We start from the raw sequence: 21,252 nt of genomic DNA on the forward strand, positions 1-21,252 counted from the left end.
GAAAGGTCAGGAGAGTAAGCCTCTGAGATTCTGGAAGTCTGAATCCAGGCCAGATTTTGTGGCCAGCCCACCACTGATGCCCAGAGGAGCAAGGAGTGACCTTGTGGAGTGACTTTTGGTCCTCATCCTAGTGGTAGCTAAGATTCACCCAGACTCATCTGGATGTGAACTTGGTTCTGACTGAATCTGAGCAAAGTGACTGAGGGTATGGAAAACCTATGCTAATTCTACTCTCCCCACAGACCAAGGTGTTGGTAAAATGTGCTTTTGTTTGCGCTTATGGTCAAGCAAATATCACTTTGTAAAAGGTAAGTGCTTAAACGGGCCTGGGGTGCCATCCACCACCAGACCTGGAAAAGGCTGTTTCCCTCTTCCACCTACCTACTCTATCTTGGGTATGGGCAATAGTAGTCTGGGGGATGAGGATGGGCACTCATCTGCCTCGAATAGAAGATTAGTTGGGGCTAAGTCATCCATCTTGAGGAAGAAGTTAGGGTACTTTGTCAACTGCTGACCAAGGGGAACAGGCCCCCTCAAGTAGATGATGCTGTTCCCTGGTGTCTAAGGGAGAGGGAGGATGTAGAGATCCCAGGTTACCACATCTGGATCTGGTGTTGCTGACTGTAAAGTTAGTAGGGTATAGGATCTCTGCCCATTAATAGGCCTCACGTGGAGCCCATTAAGGGAAGCTTGCTTAGGGGAGGCTTGCTTGTAGAAAGGCTTTCACACCTTTTGGTACTAAGTTAATTAGGCACTGAGTGATGAGGATTGTGATGCCTTGACTCTGAGTTGGTATTTTGCTTTGGGGGCTCACTTAGGAGAAGGACCTGAGTAGCCATATGTCCAGAGCTCCCTGACCGCTCAGACGTAAAGACTCTCTCGATCCAGTGGCGCATGTAAAGTGTATCGCAATATTGCTTTGATGCAGGCAGTCAGAGCCCTGTCTGTTGGTCTTTCTAATTTCTCTGCTTGTATTTTCTCTGATGTTCAGGGTGCTGACTTTTCCCCTGAACTAATGAATGTAATTAAAGAAGGTTACTGACCCCTAAAAAGCTATCTTTCCTAATAAAGCAGATTAAAGAACCTATGCTAGCAGGCCATCCTGGGTGTTCCTGCTGCTTGCTGTTACCCCGACTGGGACCTTCTTGGAGCTAGAGCTTGGCATAGCCCTACTCCTTCAGTATTTATGAGGAAAGGGAGAGGGTAGTGGTGAGCGGTCATTGTCCAGGGTGTGATATAGTAAGGGCTGTGTCTGTTGGCTAACTGGGGGAGCTTTGGAATCCTTCCCTCCTGGAAGGGACAAGAATAAAGATTAGCTCTGGCAGAGGCAGGGATCAAGCCTGTCTGTGGTCAGTCACTGACACCAGCTTGGTTGGGTGTCACCAGTGGGGAACCGGAGGTCACAGAGGGCTGGGGAGGTACCACCTGTCACTATCCCAGAGCCCAGAGCCCAGCTATCAGGATCTAGGCTCACTTCACTGGAGAGGGCCTTCTGTTTGCACAGAGCTCCATCATGTTATGAGTTTTCTTGGGTCTTCTGAAAAAAACTTTGCTAATTTTGTTCACTTTGTGAGTGGGGGACAGGTGTCCCTAGCTTTCCCCCCTCTTTTTGGGGGGTGGGGTGGGGGCTGCAAGCAAGACATGAGAAATTGCCCGAAGCTGACCTAGGCCCTTTGGATCGTGGTTGTTTCAACCCTCTCCCTACTCCCCCAATCACCTTGTATCTATTTTGTGCATTCCCATAACAATAGCTAACATTAATATAATGTTTACCATGTGCCAGGTCCTGTGCTAAACTAATGTTATCTCATTTGGTCCTTCCAACAACCCAGGGGATTAAGAGCTATTATCACCCCCATTTTACTGGTGAGGAAACTGAGGCAAATAGAGTTTAAGGGACTTCTTCAGGGTCACACAGCTAGTAAGAGCTGGAGGCTACATTTGAACTCAGGTCTGACTGATTCCAGGCTCCATGGTCTATCCATTACACCAACAAGGTATATGCATATATGTGTATAAATATATACAATTATGTCTGTGCATCTGTATGTAGACAAATATAAATTATGCATCATATATGGTATATACGATGTATAACATATGGCATAGATATAATATTGATATTCACCTATATACATACAGATAATATAGATATTGATATCTATGTATGTAGCTATCTAAATGTATATATATATATATGTATATATATATATATTCGTATATACTCATATGTATAAATGTTGTTCCCTTCCCCTCCCCCTACAGAATGTAAGCGACCTCAGGGCAGGGAATGTTCCACTCTGTCCATCCCCAGCCCCCAACAAATAGGAGACATTTGACAGAAGCTTGTTGACGAATCCACTGGGAGCCTCGCCACAAAATCACAGGGATTACAGATCCCACTGGGCTTTCGATCAGCCTGATTTGGGGCTGAGGTCTATGCAGGCCTTCTAAAGTTAGACTAGTGCAGTAAAGGAAGCCAGGAGAGTCACTGAGAATCCCAGGGAAGAGGGGCCAAGGGCAGTGATGCTCTAGAGACTAGGACCCGAGTCCCTTCCCTCTCTTCCCCCTCCCATCTCTCTTTTCCTTTGTCCCCTTCCGGTCTGGACCCCTGCGCCCCAGCCCCATGGAATGCTTTATAATATATCTGTAGATTCAGAGCTAGAAGAGAGATCCAATCCCCCCTCCTTTTTACAGATGAAGAAACTGAGGCCCAGAGAGGTTAAGTCACTTGGCCAGGACGTCCCAGCTATCTGAAGGAGGATTTGAACTTGGGTTTCCTTTGCCTCCAGGCCCACGCTGTCTCCGCCGCACCACGTCTCCTGCCTTCACCAGGATGATGGCTAAGTCAGAACATGAACACCCAATCTTCCCACTGGGGTTTATTCCCCCAGGAGTCTGTGGGTAGGGGCAGGGGGCTGAGTAGGGGGGTCTCTATTGCGGCAGGGTCCGCAGCAAGTCTCTCAGCTGCTGAATCTGCCAGTCCACACTGCTTTTGGCCGTCCCACCCAAGGCGTTGTACTGCTCCACGCTGTTGGCATAGTTCCACACTTGGCTCACGTCGCCGGAGAACAGGGGGCTGCGAGGGAAGAAGGAAGCGGAAGGTGTGAGGACAGGGGATGCCCCTCTTCCCCTCCTGTCCCACAGAAGATTCCAGGCAAGGTTCCCATTCTCGGCCTCCCTGAAATCATCTCATTCATTCTCCACTCAAACTCTGCCCATGGCCAAGCTCAGATGCTTCCTCCTCCAGGAAATTTTCCCTGATTGTACATGGCCCCGGGCTAGAAGGTGTTGCTTCCTTCCTGACTCTATTTGACCTCTGTGATGCAGCCGGCCATTTCCAAGGGAGGCGACATGAAACAATGGAAAGAGGCCTCGACTTGGAGTCTGAAGACCTGGGTTTGAATCCTGTCTCTGACACTTGCCACCCAGAGGCAGCTGGTGGTGCAGCGGATAGAGCACTGGGCTTGGGCACAGGAAGACCTAAGTTCCAACCCCAGACACTCACTAGCTGTGTGACCATGGGCAGGTCCCTTACCTCTCTGTCTCAGTTTCCTCACCTGTGAAATGGGATCATAATAGCACCCACCTCCCTGCTTAGCACAGGGCTGGCATGTAGCAGAAGCCAGAGAAATGCTTTTTCTTTCCCTTTCCCCCATGGAAGGGAACAAGTCACTAAAACCTTCAGGGCCTCAGCCTTGTCATCTGCAAAGGTGGAGGGAGGGCAGCCTCGAAGGCCCTCTCTAGCCTGGATCTGCGGACTTGGGTGCTAATTATTCCTGTGTGTTTCATTCTCCTCCTCTCCCAGATTGTCCCTGAGGACAGGATCTAGGTTGACTTTTGTGCCCGGATCCCTGGCACCTGAGACAATGCTTCACGCATGTAAACTGAAGCCCCGTGAGGCAGAGGGTTTGCCCAAGATTACACAGAGGGTAAGGGGGCGGTAAGATTTGAATTCAGGTCCTCTGACTCCATAGTACCCCTTTCCCTACTAGAATGTGAGCTCCTGGAGGCCAGGGATTAATTCTTTTTTCCCAGTGGTTGGCACAGAGTAGGCATTTAATAGAGATTTGTCGATTGATTCAGTATTAGAGGAATCTGGTATGGCACGGGCATGAGCAATGTCTCCATGTGGCCGACTGCCGCCCCTACAAGTGTTACATTTGGCCTCTGACAGTTGATGGGGTTAAACAAACAAACAACCTGCCGGTGTCAGCTGAGCTGGTGTTGTTTTCTTAACTTGGCAACATTGCTTCTCTGTCAAGAAAGGTAGATTTTCTGGAGCTGGCCAGACCTGGGTTCTGCTGGCATAGTCAGTGAGAACCCACACTGCCCTCCCTGCCAGGGTGAGCACTAGGGGAGGACTTTAGCAGTGTGGATGCGCATATAGTAGGTGCCTAATGGATGCTTATTGAATTCAGTGGAGAGAGGAGTAGAGAGCTTGCCACAGCTGGGGCGACCTTGGGAAAGGGCTTCCTACCTGATGGTCTGCAGTTCCGTCAAAGAGAGTTGGCTGAGGGCCAGCTTCTTGGTCTCTGCCATGAAGACAGCTTTTCCGGATGCCTCATGGGCCTGCCTGAATGGCATCTGGGCCAGAGGGAAAGGGAGGGGTGTGATGCCATCTTTCCCTCCTCCCTCCCACATCTCCCTCCTACCCCTGATGCTTCCTCAATCCCCCGGCCTGGAGCCTGGGCTCCGAGGCTCCCCAGGCTCCTGGGCCAGGCATAGGTCCAACCCTCTGCACCCCATGTCGTTGGGGTCCGTGGCCTCTTACCCCCTTTCTGACAAGGTAGTAGGCAAGATCGGTGGCGAGCATGTCTGGGCTGAGGGCTTCCTCCATGCACACCTTGTTGATCTGCAATAATATATGAGAAGCACATTTTGAAAATACCAAACAATTAATACATTTATAAGAGCATGCATGCAAACACAGCAGTTTTACAAAAGTCATCTTAATGTGTTTTGCATGACTTCAAATTTATCAAATTTGATCATACATATCAAATATATCAAAAATAATTGCTTGCCTTCTCAAGGAAGGAGGGAGGGAGAGAATTTGGAACTCAAAATTAAAAAAAAATGAAATTGGGAAATATTTAATGAAATAAATAAAAAATATTTTTTAAAAAGTCAATCTTGTTAAATTTAAAATCTACCTTTTTATAGGCTTAGAGAGGAAGGGGCCTTAGAGGGCATCTTGACCAACCCCCTCATGTTACAGATGAGGAACAGAGGCCCCAGAGGGTAAGTGACTGGTCCAAAGCCATACAGGTTATGAGCTGCTGAGCCTGCTTCCAAACTGGGGATTCCTTGGACTCCAAACCCATTGGGGCTCCTCCTGAGCCTCTGGGCCTCTGGCCTGGACCCATCTTCCCCGGCCTCTCTGCTGACCCCTTATTCTCTTAGCCCTGCCCAGGCTCTCCAAGTGTCTGGCAGATTTGGAGGCAGTGGGGGAAACTTTGGGGAGAGAGGATGTTGGAGGGTTGGACGATGGAAAGGGTGATGGTGTAGGAGGGATTCTTGCCTTCATGGTGGAGATGATGCCAGTGGCCACCTGCAGCACAGAATTCATGGTGTCGAAGACTTCAAAGACGGCCTCTTTGTCCTCCTGGGGGGCCGAGGTGGGAAGAGATGTTAGCAGGGAGGCAGGCCCCCCACCCAAGCTGGGTTTCTCTCTGAATCTTCTCCCTTCCCCTGCCCACAATCTCTCAATGTTATACTCCCTTAGTGGTAGGAGCCCTTCCCCGGGGGCTCTAGCCACAGATGACATTGGCCCCAGGGGCCTGGGAAGCACCCTGTCCCTTACCCCCAGACCCAGTCAGGAGAGCCTGGGGGAAGCAGGGGAGGTTTTATTGGCTATAGAGGAAGAGCTCTGCTTTCCTAGTCTGTGAACCCGGGGTAAGGGGAAAAGGCATTAGGCATGTATACAACACGTACTATTATGCTAAATGCTTTTCAAATATTGTCCCATTTGATCATCAGAACAATTCTGTGGGTAGGGACCATGTCATCTCCATTTTACAGTTGAGGGAACTGAGGCAAACAGCGGTTAAGCTCAGGGTCACACAGCTAGGAAGTATCTGTGTCTAGATTTGAACTCAGGTCTTCCTGACTCCAGGTCAGGTGCTCTAACCACTGAGCCACCTAGCTCCTGGAGGGAACTTATACACAGAGGTGAGCAGGGAGGTATTTGTGCAAACATGTTTCCATTCACACGTGAGCAAGCACTGGGTGTGCTGCCCTGAATACCTGAGAGTCTGAGCTGTGTGGGTCAGGGAGCACCCAAAGAGACTGTGCACTGAGCCATAACGATATTTACTACTTCCTGACCTTCCTGATATGTATCCTAGACATAGTCAAATGTATACTCCCTTATATTCATCTTGTCTAACCAGACATTTGATGGAAGCAACCTGGATATTTCCAGTCAGCCCTGACTGTCACTTGACTTAGTGACTGACATTTCAGGGACAAAATCACACCTCCCTGTAGCCCTGCTTTGGGCTATTTCCCAGTGAATTCTGGGTAAAACGCCTGCGCAGTAGATACTAATTGTGCATGTTCCTTTAAGAACCATTCCTTAACCACTCCCTAATCCCACCCCAAAACAAGTAATTGACACACTTGGCACATGTTTCACCCCAAAATGTCCTATATAAGATATACTTATATCCCCTTTTAGTTTGCAGTTTCCCTAACAACTCTTGTATGCTGTAAAGCGTAACAATCAACTTTTGGCAACTTGACTTAAAGACAGCTTGGGTCCACAAATTCATTCCAGGCGACCTTGCCCTGGGCACTTTACTTTCGGGATTCCTGAATCCCTGGGTTTTCTCCCTCAATAGAGGTACCTTGGTATATGGGAAAGGCAGATAAATTTGGCTTCAGAGCCCAGGGGTGGCCATTCTGGCTCTGCCATTATCAGTCAATCCATCACCAAGCATTTATGAAGCACCTACTATGTGCCAGGCTTCCTACAAGTCTCAGCTAAAATCCCCCCTTCTACACGACCCCTTTCCAGATCCCCCTTAGTTCTTTTCTGATGATTTCCAGTCTCTCCTGCATGTGGATTGTTTGTATGTAGTTGTTTGGATGTTGTCTCCACCTACCCTGAGCTTCTTGAGGGCAGGGATTGTCTTTTCCTTTCTTTTTATCCCCTGCTCACAGTAGGCATTTAATAAGTGTTTATCTGCTGACTGCATCACCAACACAAGCCCTGCCCTCAGGGAGGTCAGAGTCTCCTGCCATCACTAGTCAGCAGTCCTAGGAGGAGCCATACCTGTAAGTCTTTGTTGTAGGTACTTGGAAGCCCTTTCAGCGTCATCAGGAGCCCAGCACACTGAATGATGGGAGACCTGGGAGTGAGACTTGAGGCCTAGACCCCAGGGCAGGGCCAAGGCCTTGGGTGTGGAAGGGGAGGGGGAGCTAGGGGACCCTGCCCCATGTCCTTGGTGATCCCCCCCTCCCTCTAGCACCCTGCCCATCCACGCTCCCCAGTCTCCTCTTCACCAGTGCTCCTCACCCGGCCAAACACGCGCCCCGCTTTGCTCCGGATCAGCTCGAGGCTGTCAGGGTTCTTCTTTTGGGGCATCAAGCTGCTCCCGGTGCTACAGAAACCACATGTTTAAAGGGGGCAAGGATCCCCATCCCACAGGACTCCCAAATGAGGGAAGCAGTAAGATCAAAGTGGAGAGAAAGCTTGCTTTGGATTCATGGGACCTGGGTTCAAATTCTCTCTCTGTTATTTACTACTTTGGGCATGCCACTTAATTTCCTTAGGACTCAGTTTCCTTCTCTTTAAAAGGAAGGTCTTGGTCTAGAAGGCCTCTGAGATCCTTTCCAGTTCTCTATCTATGGCCTAATTGGTGTGACTTTGGGTTAGTTATTTAACCCTCTTGATCCCCAGTTATGTAAGGGGTTTGGCCTCTGAGGCCTCTCCCAGCTCTCGATCTGGGTTCTGTGATCCCAGTCAGGCCAAAGCCTGGTTATCATGGGGAGGAAGCTGAGGGAGCCCACGTGGGGAGAATCCAGAGGCTCTGCTGTCCAGGTCAGCATGGCCTAGTTGGCCATCATGGGAGAAGGTCAGAGAACAGGTAGGGGACAGCAGGGCATCAGGGGGCAGCCCTCACCCATACCTGTAGGCATCGGATAGCTGTACGAAGCTAAATTCCTTGGTGCCATAAATGATCAGGTCTTCCGCCATCTTGCTGAGGTGCGTCATGCACAGAGAGCCCCAGAAGAGGAACTCAGCTTTTGGGGTACAGGTAAAAAGAAGAATGTCTTGGGTTGGGTCATCCTGAGGTGTTGCCCACCCCAGCCTACCAGACACCTGCCTACCCATGGTGGGACATACCCAGGACCCCTGGAACACATGGAGGAATCCCTGGGATTTAGGGAAAGGTCGAGGGGAGGGGGAGTGGTGGGGGGGGAACCACTGGTGAAACAGGAATTGGTGGAGAAACGAGAAGGAAGAGAAGCTGGGGGGAGGGAGTTCCAGGCCCAAGGAAAAGGGACCAGGGGAGCTAAACTCACCCACAAAGTCTCTCTCGCTTGTGGCATCCATGCTATTGAGGGTGATCGCGCTGAAATTCAACTCTGAGGGGCAGGAACAAATCCACAGGGGAATGAGGGGCTTCCCTAGTCCTGGGGAGGGCGTGCAGCATCCCCAGTGTGGTAGTTAACAAAATCCCCAAGGCAGCTTTCATGGGGCAGGGTAGGGTGGGGGATGGGAGACAGAGAATCTGCCATTCAGCTCAGAAGGACAGATTGGTCTGGGGCCTAGGCGGGATCCTGGCCCCAGACTGTGTGACCTCATGCAAGTGAATTCTCCTCTCTGGGCTGCAGCTTCCTCCTTTGTCAAATGGAGGGGTTGAACTAGATCTGTGATTCTTAACCTAAGGGGTCCATGGACCTTATGGACAGATGAACTTGAATGGGAAACAAATCGACATCTTTATTTTCACTAACTCCTGGTTTCCCTTGTAATCTTATGTTTATATAAGTTATATTAAAAATTGATTTTTATTTTCTGTTAATCTTTGGTTTTCTTTGTAATATTACGTATTTTATTTTATGCATTTAAAAAAGAGATCCATAGGCTTCACCTGGACTACTAAAGGGAGTGATGACCCTAAAAGGCTAAGAACCACTCTGAGGGCTGACTCCAACGTTCCAGGAGACAGCATGGCCCCATGGGAGGAGCCCTGGAGCTGGAAGCCCAGGACTGAGGTTGGATTCCTGCCTTGTGACCTTGGGGGATGGCCCTGGGCCTTCCCCTTCCCACATTGGCCTCACTGGAGGAGCCCTGGAGCTGGAAGCCCAGGGCTGAGGTTGGAATCCTGCCTCGTGGCCTTTGGCCTCTGGACAGCTTGGGTAGATGGCCTTGGAAGACTCTTGTGACCCAAAGTGTAGGGGTCCCCTCTAGGGGACCCCTCTGTCCCAAGGCCCTCTGGGGTTCCTTCTGGATCCAGAGCTGTGGGTCTAGGAAGAGGAGATGGGGGCCTGAAGGGCTTGGAGAGAGGAGGGGATGCCTCCTCCCCTGAGGCAGGGCTTACCTTTTCGGAGCAGCTCCCTATCCACTCCCAAGGGGTTGCCAGCAATGGCCCCACTGGAGGATATGGCAGGGAGAGGGGAAGAAGGAAGTAAAACATGGGAAAACGCTAGTTAACAATACATCCCTAGAGCCTTTAAGATTTCCAGAGCGGTTCTTCTCAAGCCTATCAGGTAAGTAATATGTGCGCCCATTTTATAGACGAGTTAGCAGAGGTGCAGAGGAGTGACTGGCCCAAATGCACACAACAAGCAAGGGCCTTGGGTAGGATTTGAACCTGAGGCCTCCTGACTAAGTCCAAGGCCCTTTCTGATGGCCCAGGGGCCTGTGAAACCATTCTCTCTCTCCACTACTTGTACTCACCCCCTAACAATCCTGTATGCTTCATCCCCTCACAGGCCCCCAGAACTCAGCTCAGCAAAGGGGAGGCCATTCCCTGCCCCATCAGACGTGAAGAGAAATTGGGGAAATTCCTTCCTCGCCCCAGGAAGGAGACGGTCGGGCTTTTTTCTTTGGAAAGCCCTGGTCACCAGCTGTTCCCACTCCCACCTCCCTGTCATTTTTTTACTCTTGGCTCCAAAGCATCTTTCCCAGGAAACTTCCAGACCAGCCCATAAGCCAATAAAGGCCGACAACCTGGCCCCCCCTGCAGGCAGGACAACCCGGTTCTAGTCCTGGCTTTGCCCCTAGAACTGGGTCATCTTGGACAAGTCTCATGGTGAGTGTCTCGGGATGAGAACATTGTGTCAAGAGCTGTCCCTTCTTCCCTTCTGCCCCGTCCTTCACTTACCTCCCCAGGGGTAGCACGTCAATCCTTTTCCTCACCTCCAGCAGACGCTCTAGGTCTCGGGACAAGGCAACGGTGTGACTGTCGGGGACAGAAGAAAAGTCGATGTAGGAGAAGATTTGGGGCTCCTCCGGCAGCCTGGCCCCAACCTCCCGAAGGCCAGGCTTGAAGCGGAGAAGAGGATTTGGGGCACCCTCCCCACAGGCCAGAGGCTCCCTCCAGGGGCGCCGGCCCTTACCTCAAGATCCAGTGGCTCCAGCGGATGGGCTGAGCCCTCTGTAGGTGGGTGTAGCCTGGGAAGAGCACGTCTTTCTCCCTAGGGCAGGACCAAAGAGGGGCCACTAATACAGCCTTAGTGTACTAATCATACTCTCTACCCCACTGGGTTGTGCCAATATGGGAACAAGGGCTGTTCAGTGGGGCTGCCTGGGACCAAACGAGAATGTGGCTGTGTCCTGGGGGTGCTTCTGGCCCTCACAGCCTGTCTCCATCCTGTCTTTTTGAATGCACACTGGTCTACTTGTTAACCCAACCCTTCATCTCCCACCTCCACACCTTTGCAATGGCCGTCCCCCATACCTACAGATCTCTCCCTTGTACCCCCTGGCTTCAGGACTGAGCTCCAGTCACACCTTCTGCAGGAGGCCTTTCCTGTCCCCCTGCTAGTCTCTTCTCTCTGAGATGACATGACATTTACTCTGTATTTCCTTTATGTGCAGAATATTTTGCACATTGCCTAGGGACCATGTTTTTGCCTTTTTTTTTAAATATCCTCAGTGTCTGACACAGTGGCACATAGTAGGTGCTTGATCAATGCTTCGCTTGTTGACTGTTGACTGACCAGGAAAGCTGGCCCCCTTGATCCCCTTGGGGTTATGCCCAAAGCTAGGACTAGCATCCCTGACCTAGCCCTCCCCCTGGCTTGTGTTCCCAGGACAGCGGGGGGAGGGGGAGATACTTAAACATTAAACAGGAGGCCCCCACTGCTGGCCAGGCAATGGACCTTTGCCCTCTCTGTCCTCAGCCCAGTGGACTCTGGGTCTCAGTTTGCTAAAAGTGGATCCATGTCTAGCATTTCTTCTCTATGTACTCCTTTCCGCTCACCCTGCCACCAATCCGGTCCTGTGAGACTGGAAGGAGATGAAGCTCCACTGCTCCCCTCCCTTGCCACCTTGCAGGTGGCCCTGAACCCCTGACTCCTCCAGGGTAGGGGGAGCAGTTCCGAGGGAGCCAGCATCTCCAGGGCCTCCCGATTCCCAGCCAGGCCTCAGTCCTAATGTGCGGGGAGTTACTCGCCCAGGCCTCCTGTCACAGGGCACCCCTCTTTCCTGCCCCCTACCAAAAGTAACCTACAAAAGTTTGCCTCAAAGGAAAGGAGTTGGGGGATGCCTTCAAGCAAATACCCGTGTCATAGGCTCACAGAATTAGACCTAGGTATTGAGTCCAATATTGACCTAGATCGAGGTATTGAGTCCAACCTCCTCACTTTAGAGATTGGGGAACTGAGGCCCAGAGGGTAAGGTCACACAGGTGGTGACGGACAAGGCAGGATTCACACTCAGATCCTCTATCTCCCAAGGAAATCGTTTTTCCACAATACCACCTGTCTCTAGTAATAGGAGCTTAATAAATTTTGGTTGATTGTTTGATTGACCTCAAGGATAGCCCAAGATTCCCTCCCACCCTCCCGGTCTCAGCAATCTCAAGATCTTCCCTCTCTGGACATCAGTCCTCTCTGCGGTCAAAAGCCAGGGTTGATGTCAACAGCCCCTTGGGGCTCAGCCTCTGTGTGGTTCTGGGATCGTATGGGGGGGGACTCACGCTTCAGCCCGCTCCACCATGGTTGTGAGGAGCGTCCGGAGGTGGGATGACAGCGTGGAGCATGACCTTCGCATCCAGAGCCTCAAGTCAGTGACCACCTGCCAGAGGGGAGGGGCAGGCTCTCAGAAACATGGGGGTCCAGGCCCTGTGCAGCTGGAGAGCCAGGGACCCCCAGATGGCGAGGGATGGATCGGAGGTTGGGTGAGAGCCAGGCCATCATGCTTGGCAGCACTGGGGTCGTACCTGGTCATTCCGGCTGCGTCCAGTGTGCAACTTCCCTGCTGTCTCCCCGATAAGCTCCTGTGAAGGGATGGGGGACAGGCCCCGAGGTTGTGTGAACAGTCACTGATTCCCACCTGAGCCTGCCAGGCCCAGAACGGGCTTTCTCCCCAGCATTTGGGCCCCCAAGGACCCCTTTCACCCAGGGTCATGCCTGAGTCCCCTGAGTCCCCACTGCCCAGCCAGGCTCTGTTCTACTTCTTCTTGGTGGGTGAGCAGACCTCCCCCCCACCCCGCATTGTCCCACTCTTTCTAGCAGGGGCCCCTTCCAATGCAGTCTCGGGTCCCTCCCAGCTCCATCCCAAGTTGGAACAGGAGGACGGCCTCTTGTGCCCAGGGAGGCCTTGGACATGAGGGAATGAAAGGGAGTCAGGCTTCCCCCAGAGGCTACTGGCCTCCCCATCTGCCTTGGTATATACTGATTTATACACCTGTAGTCTCCCCTAATAGAACATAAGTTCCCTGAGGCCAGGGAATGCTTCCTTTCTGTCTCTGTAGCCTCAGCCCCTGGCATGGGGCTTGGTTTAGCAAGTGCTTAATAAATGCTTGATTGGTAAAGGGAAGGAGGGAGCAAAGGAAGGGGGGAGTGGGTTTGGCCCGTACCTTCAGCCTGCGTTCATTGGCCGTGTGGATGTCCTCATCATTGGGGTTCTGTACAAAGGTGCCTTTGGCCCATTCCTCAGCTACCTGCATCCACAACAGCCAGCCCTGGAGTCAAGGGGGTGCCCCAGACGGCTGATACCTCAGTGGGACGGGAAAGCCTGGAGGTGATGCCCAGATCCCACCCTCAGCCTTTCCCGGGGAGAGCTCCCTCTGTCCTCCCATTACCATCTGTTTACTGGACATACTCCCTGTAAGCGAGAGAGGGGGGTGTCTTGGCATCTTCACAAACAGCACGCAGTAGGCATTTAATAAATGCTCCTTGGATTGGATCGAATTGGATCCTCCCTCAGATCCCCCCAGAGACACTGGCTGTACCTGAAGGGGAGCTCCCACTGGGCAACTCCCATCCTTGGGGTAACCCCTCAAAATCCAGAGCATCTTTAGCACAGGCTTACGCCACGGGTGTTAATGGTATTAACCATGTGAAGATAACTGACATTTCTGTAACACGTTCAGCATTTTTTCCGCCACATCACATCACACTGTCTCATAAGCATATCACATATATATATATATATATATATATATATATATATATATATATATATAGTCATTTCTGGTCTGGATGGACCTGTGATTTCACCAGCTAAGGAGGTCCCTGGTGAGGAAACCCCATCCCCCAATGCAGATCAGCACCTACTCTACACTTTCTAGTCTTTTTAAAAATTTTTTTTAAATTTATTTTTAGTTTTCAACATTGATTTCCACAAGATGTTGAGTTACAAATTTTCTCCCCATCTCTCCCCCCGCAAGATGGCGTGTATTCTGATTGCCCCTTTCCCCATTCTGCCCTCCCTTCTGTCACCTCACTCTCCCCACCCCCCACCCCATCCCCTTTCCCCTTACTTTCTTATAGGGCTACATAGATTTCTATACCCCATTGCCTGCATATCTTATTTGCCAGTTGCCTTTAAAAACAGTTTTTAACATTTTGTTTTTAGAACTTTGAGTTCCAAATTCTCTCCCTTCTTCCCTCCCCACCCACCACCCCTTGAAAAGGCAAGCAATTTAATATAGATTATACGTGTATTTGTTATGCAAAACCCTTCCATAACAGTCATGTTGTGAAAGACTAACTATTTCCCTCCATCCTATCCCATCCCCCATTTATTCAATTTTCTCCTTCGACCCTGTCCCTTTTCAAAAGTGTTTGCTTCTGACTACCCCCTCCCCCAGTCTGTCCTCCCTTCTATCATCCCCACCCCTTCCTCTTCCCCCCTACTTTCCTGTAGGCTAAGATACCCCCTTGAGTACACTTTCTAGTCTTAAGAGAGCTTGGGGGGCATTGAGAGGCTGGGGGTTATTTAGAGTCACGCAGCCAGTGGGGTCAGTGGGGAGACTTGAACCTTGGACAGCCCATCCCTAAGGCTGGCATTACACCAATCATGGTTGAATACTGCCGAATTTAGGTAACTGGAGAATACCTATCCACGGGGTGGTCACTGTCCCTCTAGGGAGAGGAATGGAAGTGATGGGAGCCATTGAGGTGTACAGGGAAGGCGCAGCCAACGGGTACCTCGTCCAGGCCGCGGAGGATCTTGTCCAGCTCCTCTTTGGTGAGGAGCCCGGCTTTCTCCAGCCCTTTGCTGTAGGCCCTGCTGCCCTGGATATCGGCCTCCCACATGCGCTGGTCATAGGCGAGGGACGAGTTGAATTTCTCCATGATGGGGTCGATGGAGCCCACGAACCGGCCGCCCCACAGCTTCCCACTCTGGACCGGAAGAGAAGGGGGCGCAGTTAGCATGTGGAGGATCCTGGCAGTGGCCCGGGAGAAAGCCCAGCCGCAGGGCTCACGACTCTCCCAGCGAGGGGTGGAAAGGCACCCTTGTGGGTGGGGCGGCAGCTCCAGGTTCTCATGCGCCATTTCCCCACCAATTACAGAGGCTAGCTGCCCCCTAGCAGACAGCAGTGCCCAGAATGCTGGGCAGCTAAGTTTGAAAGGAAGGCTTAGCGCCGGTCCGTGGCGTGTTGCCCGGACAGGGTGGGCCGGAAAAGATTTCTGATGGGAGTCCCTGACACCTAGGTGTGAGAGAGAGCTCAGACATACCTCCTAGATTTGTCTCTGATCAGCTGCCCTATCAGGGGACACCAATTAATTTGCCAACAGTCATTTATTTAGCCCTTACTATGTGTCAGCAGACACTATGGGGAAGTGCTGGGGAACACGAGGTCTTCAAAAGCCAGCACTGGAATCCAAATCTACTCAATAAACCCCAATGGCTCCCTATTACCTCTGGGATCACACATAAAATCCGCTGACTTTTAAAGCCCCTCCTACCTTTCCAGCCTTCCCTGTTCCTGACCCCAGGCCTTGGAAATATCTCTCATCCCCGCCTGGCTTTCCAGGCTTCCTTCAACACCCAGCTCAAACTGCACCTTCTAGAAGAAGCCTTTACTCATTCCTCCTTAATTCTATCTTAATTATGCATCTTAATTATTCCATCTTCATTCTTCCTGATGCAATTGCCTCCAATTGACCTTGTGCAGATAGATAGATGGATAGAGAGAGAGATGGATAGACAGACAGACAGACAGCTGCTGAGGCAGCTGGGTGCCTCAGTGGATAGAGTACTGGGCCTGGAGTTGCAAAGACCTGGGTTCAAATCCAGCCTCAGACACTTGCTAGCTGTGTGACCCTGGGCAAGTCACTTTACCCTGTTTGTCTTAATCTACCGAAGGAGGAAATGGCAAACCAATCCAGTATCTTTGCCCAGAAAACCCTATGGCCAGTATTAGTGTGTTATGGTCCACTGGATCAGGAAGAGTCAGACACAGATCCCTACTATATGCATGTTGTCTCCCCGATAGACCATAAGCTCCTGGAGGACAGGGATGATTTTTGTCTTTCTTTGCTTCCCCATGGCCTAGCACAATGCTCTGCACACAGTAAGAGGCTAATAAATGCTGGTTGACTTGACTTGTTCATTTGCTATTTGCAGAGCACTTGGGCCCTCTCTTCCAAAGAGCTTTCACATCATTTCTCTCTCTGGTCCTCACAATTCCCAGAGATAGGCAGAGGATGTATGGTTGTCCCCATTTTCCAGATGCAAAAACAGAGGCCTAGAGAAGATAGGTCAAGTGCTTGAGATCACCCAGGCAGCCTATGACAATCAAGATGGATAGGGTCAGGAAGGCCCAAGTTTGAATCTGCTTGGGACTTGTTTTGGCAGAAGGGGCCTATCTAGAAATTCTCTTTCCTCCAGGACTGAGCTTAGCCTCCTAGCTGGCCAACGGTTCTGATATAAACAGGACTGTTGGGTGATCCAGAGGACGCTGCCCCCGGGCTTCCGAGCTGACACCAGCCCCTCCATCTCCTCCCCCAGGCTTCAGCACCAGCTGTATGACCCTGAGTAAGTCCTTTAACAACTTCTCCATGACTCAGTTCCCTCATCTCTAAAATACAGGAGCCAGACTAGCTGGTTTCTGATATCCTTCCCAGTTCTAAATGTAGGACCCCATGCTTCAGGCCCCTGACAGGTGGCCTCCGGCTTCTGGGAACACAGGCTTCAGAGCTGAAAGGGACCTCAGAGACCACCCAGTGCAGCCCCCTTATTTTACAGAGGATCTGAGGCCCGGGGAGGGAGGCCAGCTCGTCCTATCCTCTCTCCCTCAGGCCCCACACCACTCCTTATTTCTCCATTTGTGGATGTGCAAAGGCAAATACTGCAGGGCACCCCAGCCCTGACCTTCTGGGGTCAAAGTTCTGAGTGACCACATAGCCAATCAAGATACAGGGAGGCAGCCAGGCCCCTGGGTTCTGTGTTTGTCCCAGACCTTGCTCATTTTCCAAACCCAGTGCCCTTGGAGGGGCACAGCTACGCTCAGTGAAAGTCTGAGGACCAGGGAGCGGGACCAGCCCTTCTGCCTGAGATGGAACTGTGGGAAGAGAGCTGGGTTCAAGTCTGGTTCTTTCTCAACCATCCTAGCTGTGTACCTTCGGTAGATAACACGATGCAGGTTACCCACCTGTAAAATGGGCATGACAACCTTTTATGTTACCTACTTCACAGGAGATTCAAAAGGGACCAGAGACCAGACTTCCTGTCCCAAGTTCATAACCCTAGAGCTAGAAGGGACCTTATAAGCCATCTCATCTAACCATCCCTTTTCACAGGTGAGAAGACTGAGCAGGAGAGCATTCAAGTGACTTGTGGGGCATGTAATAAGCATCAGAGGCAGAATTTGAACCCAGGTCCTGACTCCACAGACAGCACTCCTTCCACTGTACCATAACTGCCTCCTATTTTAAAGAAAGAGCCTCTTCCTCTACCTTAAGGATAAGAACTGGCCCTGTGATTTTATTGGAATAGGGAAGTCCTAGGTGAGGAAACTCCCTCCGCCAATGCAGATCAGCAGCTTTTCAGTAACTGAGAGGCTTAGAGAATTACCTCAAACACACCTGGAGCTGAATCAGATTAAAATATAATTGGGAAATATTTGATGAAATAAATAAAAATATAGTGAAACGTGGATAATGTTCATATGTGGTTTTCTGTGGTTTCAACACGCCCCTTCAGGGTTATTTATGTATCATTTAGTGGCCCCCATTTCTATCTGACTTTGGCACAAATGGGATTTGAACCCAGCCAGAACCTGAGCTTGTTAAGAAGACTGACGTGATCGGCTATGAATCCCTGCCTCCGTTTCTCCAGATCTTTAGTTGTCCTCACCCATCTCTCTCCTTTCAGTCTTAACCTTACTCTGTACCTTCCTTCCCCCACTGGAATATAAGTTCTTTGAAGGCAGGGTCTCTTTTGTGCTTGCTGTTTTGAATCTAAAACCTTAAAGCATCATAGAAATGCGTAACGATAATAATTAATCATAATAATTAGTAGTAGTACCAGGATTGTTATCGGGGACTGAAATCTGGCTAGTGCCATTGGCACCACTTCCTCCCAAATGACTCACCCCAACCCTAGCCCAGGGCTGCTGCTGGTACTAACAACAATTTAAGTGTCTCTGAGTTCAAAAGCAAGTCAATTAGCTCTGGGCTCCCAGTCAGCCCTGGGTGTCCAAGTCAGGCTGAAGGCAAGACTGCAAACCTCTCAGAAACCTTTGGCATCTCTCGGTGGGACAATCCCACTATTTCCAGGCTGGTGAGGCTGGTGGTGTGCCAGAGATGGGGGAAGGAACAGCGCGTTCTTAAAGACCGGGTAGCCAAGTGGCAATCCTGCCAGGGGAAGGTGCCATGACAGTATGGTTCAGAAGAAAGGGCCCTAGGGGCAGCTAGGTGGTACCATGGATAGCGAACTGGCCCTGGAGTCAGGAAGAAGTGAGTTCAAATCTGAACTCGGACACTACTTGTATTACCCTGAGCCCTGCATTTGGACAACCTACAGGAAGACTCTGGGTCCTGCCTTGGAAACCTTGGCCTGGCTACTGCCTCACTGGGCCCATAGCCTCCTCATCGACCAAATGAGGAGGTTGAGCTCCTAAGGTCCCTTCCTCCTTTGTCTCTATGATCCTATGGCTTTCATTCAGGGCATGAAAAGAGCATCATGGATGCTAGAAGTGGGCGGAGCCTTAGAAATCACTGAGTCCCCAGATTCTTCACATTTTTATGTCTGGGCCCCTTGGGCAGTCAGGCTGGGGAAGCCTAGGGCCCCTTCTCAGAATCACGTTTATAAATACACAACATAAAACGCCTAAGATTACAAAGGAAACAAAAGCTAGTGAAAATAAAGATGTATTATTTTTAGCCATCCACATCTATCCATCCCTGGATCCCAAGCTTAAAAACCCTGATCCAGCCCCTTTCCCTTCTTCATTTAAAATGGAGGCCAAGTGACTTGTTTAAGGTCACAGCGCTAAGAAGAGTCACAGCTGGATTTGAACCCAGGTTCACTGACTCCAGCGTAGGGCTCTTTCCAGGCTGTGCCAGGCATGTGCCAAAGAGGAACCAGGAAGGTGGTTTGCTTTCTGTCCCCTCCCAGTACTGAAATAACAGCCCAAGGAAGATTCTGAGCTACCATGTGGGTGGGATAAGAATCATTTGCATCATTTCATTAACTTCCCAAAGTGTTTTGATTAGTTTGTTTGGTCTTCACAATAACCCAGGGTGGTTGGCAGGGCAAGGGTCATCATCATCATCATCATCCCCATTTTAGAGGTGAGGAAACTGAGGTTTGAAGATATTAGCTGACTTGTCCAAAAGAGCAGAGCTGGGTCGTTTGACTCCCAGGCACTGTGGGTTGTACCACCCTGGGATACACAGCACATAAATAGCAAATGGCACCTTTCATCCCAAGGGTTCAAAGTCCAGAGGGATCAGGACCTCGGTGGTCCCAACAGACCCAACAGAAGCAGCCAGCTATTTGACAGATAAGGCAAAGGAGGTCAGGTCATCTGCCTTAGACTCATGCCCCTGATGTCCAGGAATAGGACACAGGAGCCTCACCTCCCAGTCCCTGGCCGTCAGGCTGCAGAATGAATTAAGACAACGATCTGGTCTGTGTTGTTTCTGCTTCATCTACTGACTGCCCCCACCCCAACCCTCCCCCTCTTTCCTCACCCCACTTTGCACTTTGCTCCTAGTGGATGCTTTGGAACAACTCCCTCCCCACCCTCCCTCCTCATTGGCTTTCCTTAAAACTTAGCAAGGCTAGGTGGATTTAGAAGGTCAGAAAAACTTTAGGGGTCTGGGGCCAAAGAAAGTCTCAGTCCTTGAATAAGCAACCCTGAAAAGGCATTGAAGGGCCTGTGTATCCAATGTGGCATGAAAAGAGGAGGCGGAAAAGCATCATGGGATTGAGAAATCACGCAAGGAGAAGCCCCTCATCTGACTGAGGCTGGGGCAGGATAGGGGGTTTGTCCAATGTGACCGGTGAGCCAGTGTTTGAACCCAGGTGATCAGATGACAGATTTAGAGCTACAAGTGACCTCAAAGGCCAGCTAGTCCACCCTCTCATTTTGCAGAGGGCTTAGGGAGAAGTGACTTGTCCAAGGTCACACAGGTAAGTAAGTAACGGAAACGAAGCCAGGGCTCTTTCAGCTACTATGGGGAGAGGCGGAGGGCAGGCATGGTTAATCTTTAATGCTTTGTGCTATTTCCTCCTACTCCCTCTGTCCCTCCCCATCCCCCAGAGAGCCATTCTGAAGACAATTTTTGAAATGTGGGATCTCCAGGCTCCATTAGGAATCAGGGCCACAAGATCTGGGCAATATGGTACAAGAGCAAAGCATGATGTAGAGAGGGACAGTGTTAGCAACGCCAGGGCTCGCTCCATTCCCCAAGAGGGATATTGTGAGAGTTTCCACATAAGAGTTGGTCATCTTTTAGCAAGGAAGAATATAGGGTAGGGAATCAACAGGAGAGAAGGAAGGAGGGAAGGAGTAAGGTGGCCGCTGCTTTGCCAGACCTCAGGAATAAAGGCATCGCATTGTGATCTGGAAGGGGAGGGAAGGTGGGTGAGGATGGGGCTAGGGACAGGAGGCGAGAAGAAAGGGCCATCTCCTCTCACTCGCCTCTCTTGCTATCGGTGCCCTTCCCCCTCCCCCCCTCCCCAACTGATTCTAAAGTGATCATCGGCATTTTCCTAGAAGTTTAGGGACAAGGGGAGCCTTTGCCCCAACCCTCTTCGGGGGTGGAGGGGATGGAGCGCCGGGAGGAGCTAGAGGTATCTTAGATGAAGTAGAGAGAGGGCTCACCTCCGAGGCCATTTTGGACAAGTCCTTTTCCCCTTGGCTGATCTCAGACCTTGGATAATCTGGAAAGTATGACAGGGATGGCGTGGGTTAGTTGTCCCGGCAGCGCCGCCCCCCATGCCCAAAGGAGGATCCCAGCCACTCGCTTTGCAATCGATCATCCACCCCGTGCCCACAACAGGGACATGGCCGCTGTCCCCACCCTGGAATTCCACTGTCCACCCTGTGCCCAGGGCAGGACGTGGCTGCCCTCCGGGCTCTTGTCCCCTGGCCACTCGGGAGCCCCGAGCTCCAGCCAGGCGAGCCAGCACAGGGTAGGGGATCACGCTGCTGCCCCGCTCACACCCCTTTCCAGGAGGGCGCCGACAGGAGTGTGGACTCACCTGATGCAACAGCTTCTGCCTAGAGTCCAGACCCTCAGCCAAGGCTTTTCCTTCCCCGGGAGGACGACGTCACCGGGTCCCCGCTGCCAGGCCCCGCCTCCTCTGGGCGCTGCACCAATCAAGGC

At 51.1% G+C, this 21,252-nt stretch overlaps 1 protein-coding gene across 2 annotated transcripts; it reads right to left on the reverse strand.

The window, feature by feature from the left end:
- Positions 1-2,330: 2,330 nt before the first annotated feature.
- Positions 2,331-21,189, reverse strand: ASL (argininosuccinate lyase). Of its 2 annotated transcripts, none has more exons than XM_036766954.1 (17): positions 21,128-21,189; positions 20,748-20,806; positions 14,617-14,811; positions 13,041-13,124; positions 12,402-12,458; positions 12,159-12,256; positions 10,576-10,653; positions 10,341-10,418; positions 9,555-9,607; positions 8,533-8,595; positions 8,136-8,250; positions 7,523-7,607; positions 7,280-7,339; positions 5,525-5,608; positions 4,775-4,855; positions 4,481-4,587; positions 2,331-3,079 (listed from the first exon to the last, which is right to left on the reverse strand). In XM_036766954.1, the coding sequence occupies exons 2-17, from the start codon at positions 20,757-20,759 to the stop codon at positions 2,935-2,937; spliced, it is 1,395 nt and encodes a 464-aa protein (XP_036622849.1). In that variant the 5' UTR covers positions 20,760-20,806; positions 21,128-21,189; the 3' UTR covers positions 2,331-2,934. The 2 variants fall into 2 exon arrangements, with proteins under 2 accessions (XP_036622849.1, XP_036622850.1); XM_036766955.1 differs by lacking the exon at positions 21,128-21,189 and adding an exon at positions 20,947-21,034.
- Positions 21,190-21,252: the final 63 nt, after the last annotated feature.

Source organism: Trichosurus vulpecula, chromosome 7 (genome assembly GCF_011100635.1).
Source record: "Trichosurus vulpecula isolate mTriVul1 chromosome 7, mTriVul1.pri, whole genome shotgun sequence".
Lineage (NCBI taxonomy): Eukaryota > Metazoa > Chordata > Mammalia > Diprotodontia > Phalangeridae > Trichosurus > Trichosurus vulpecula.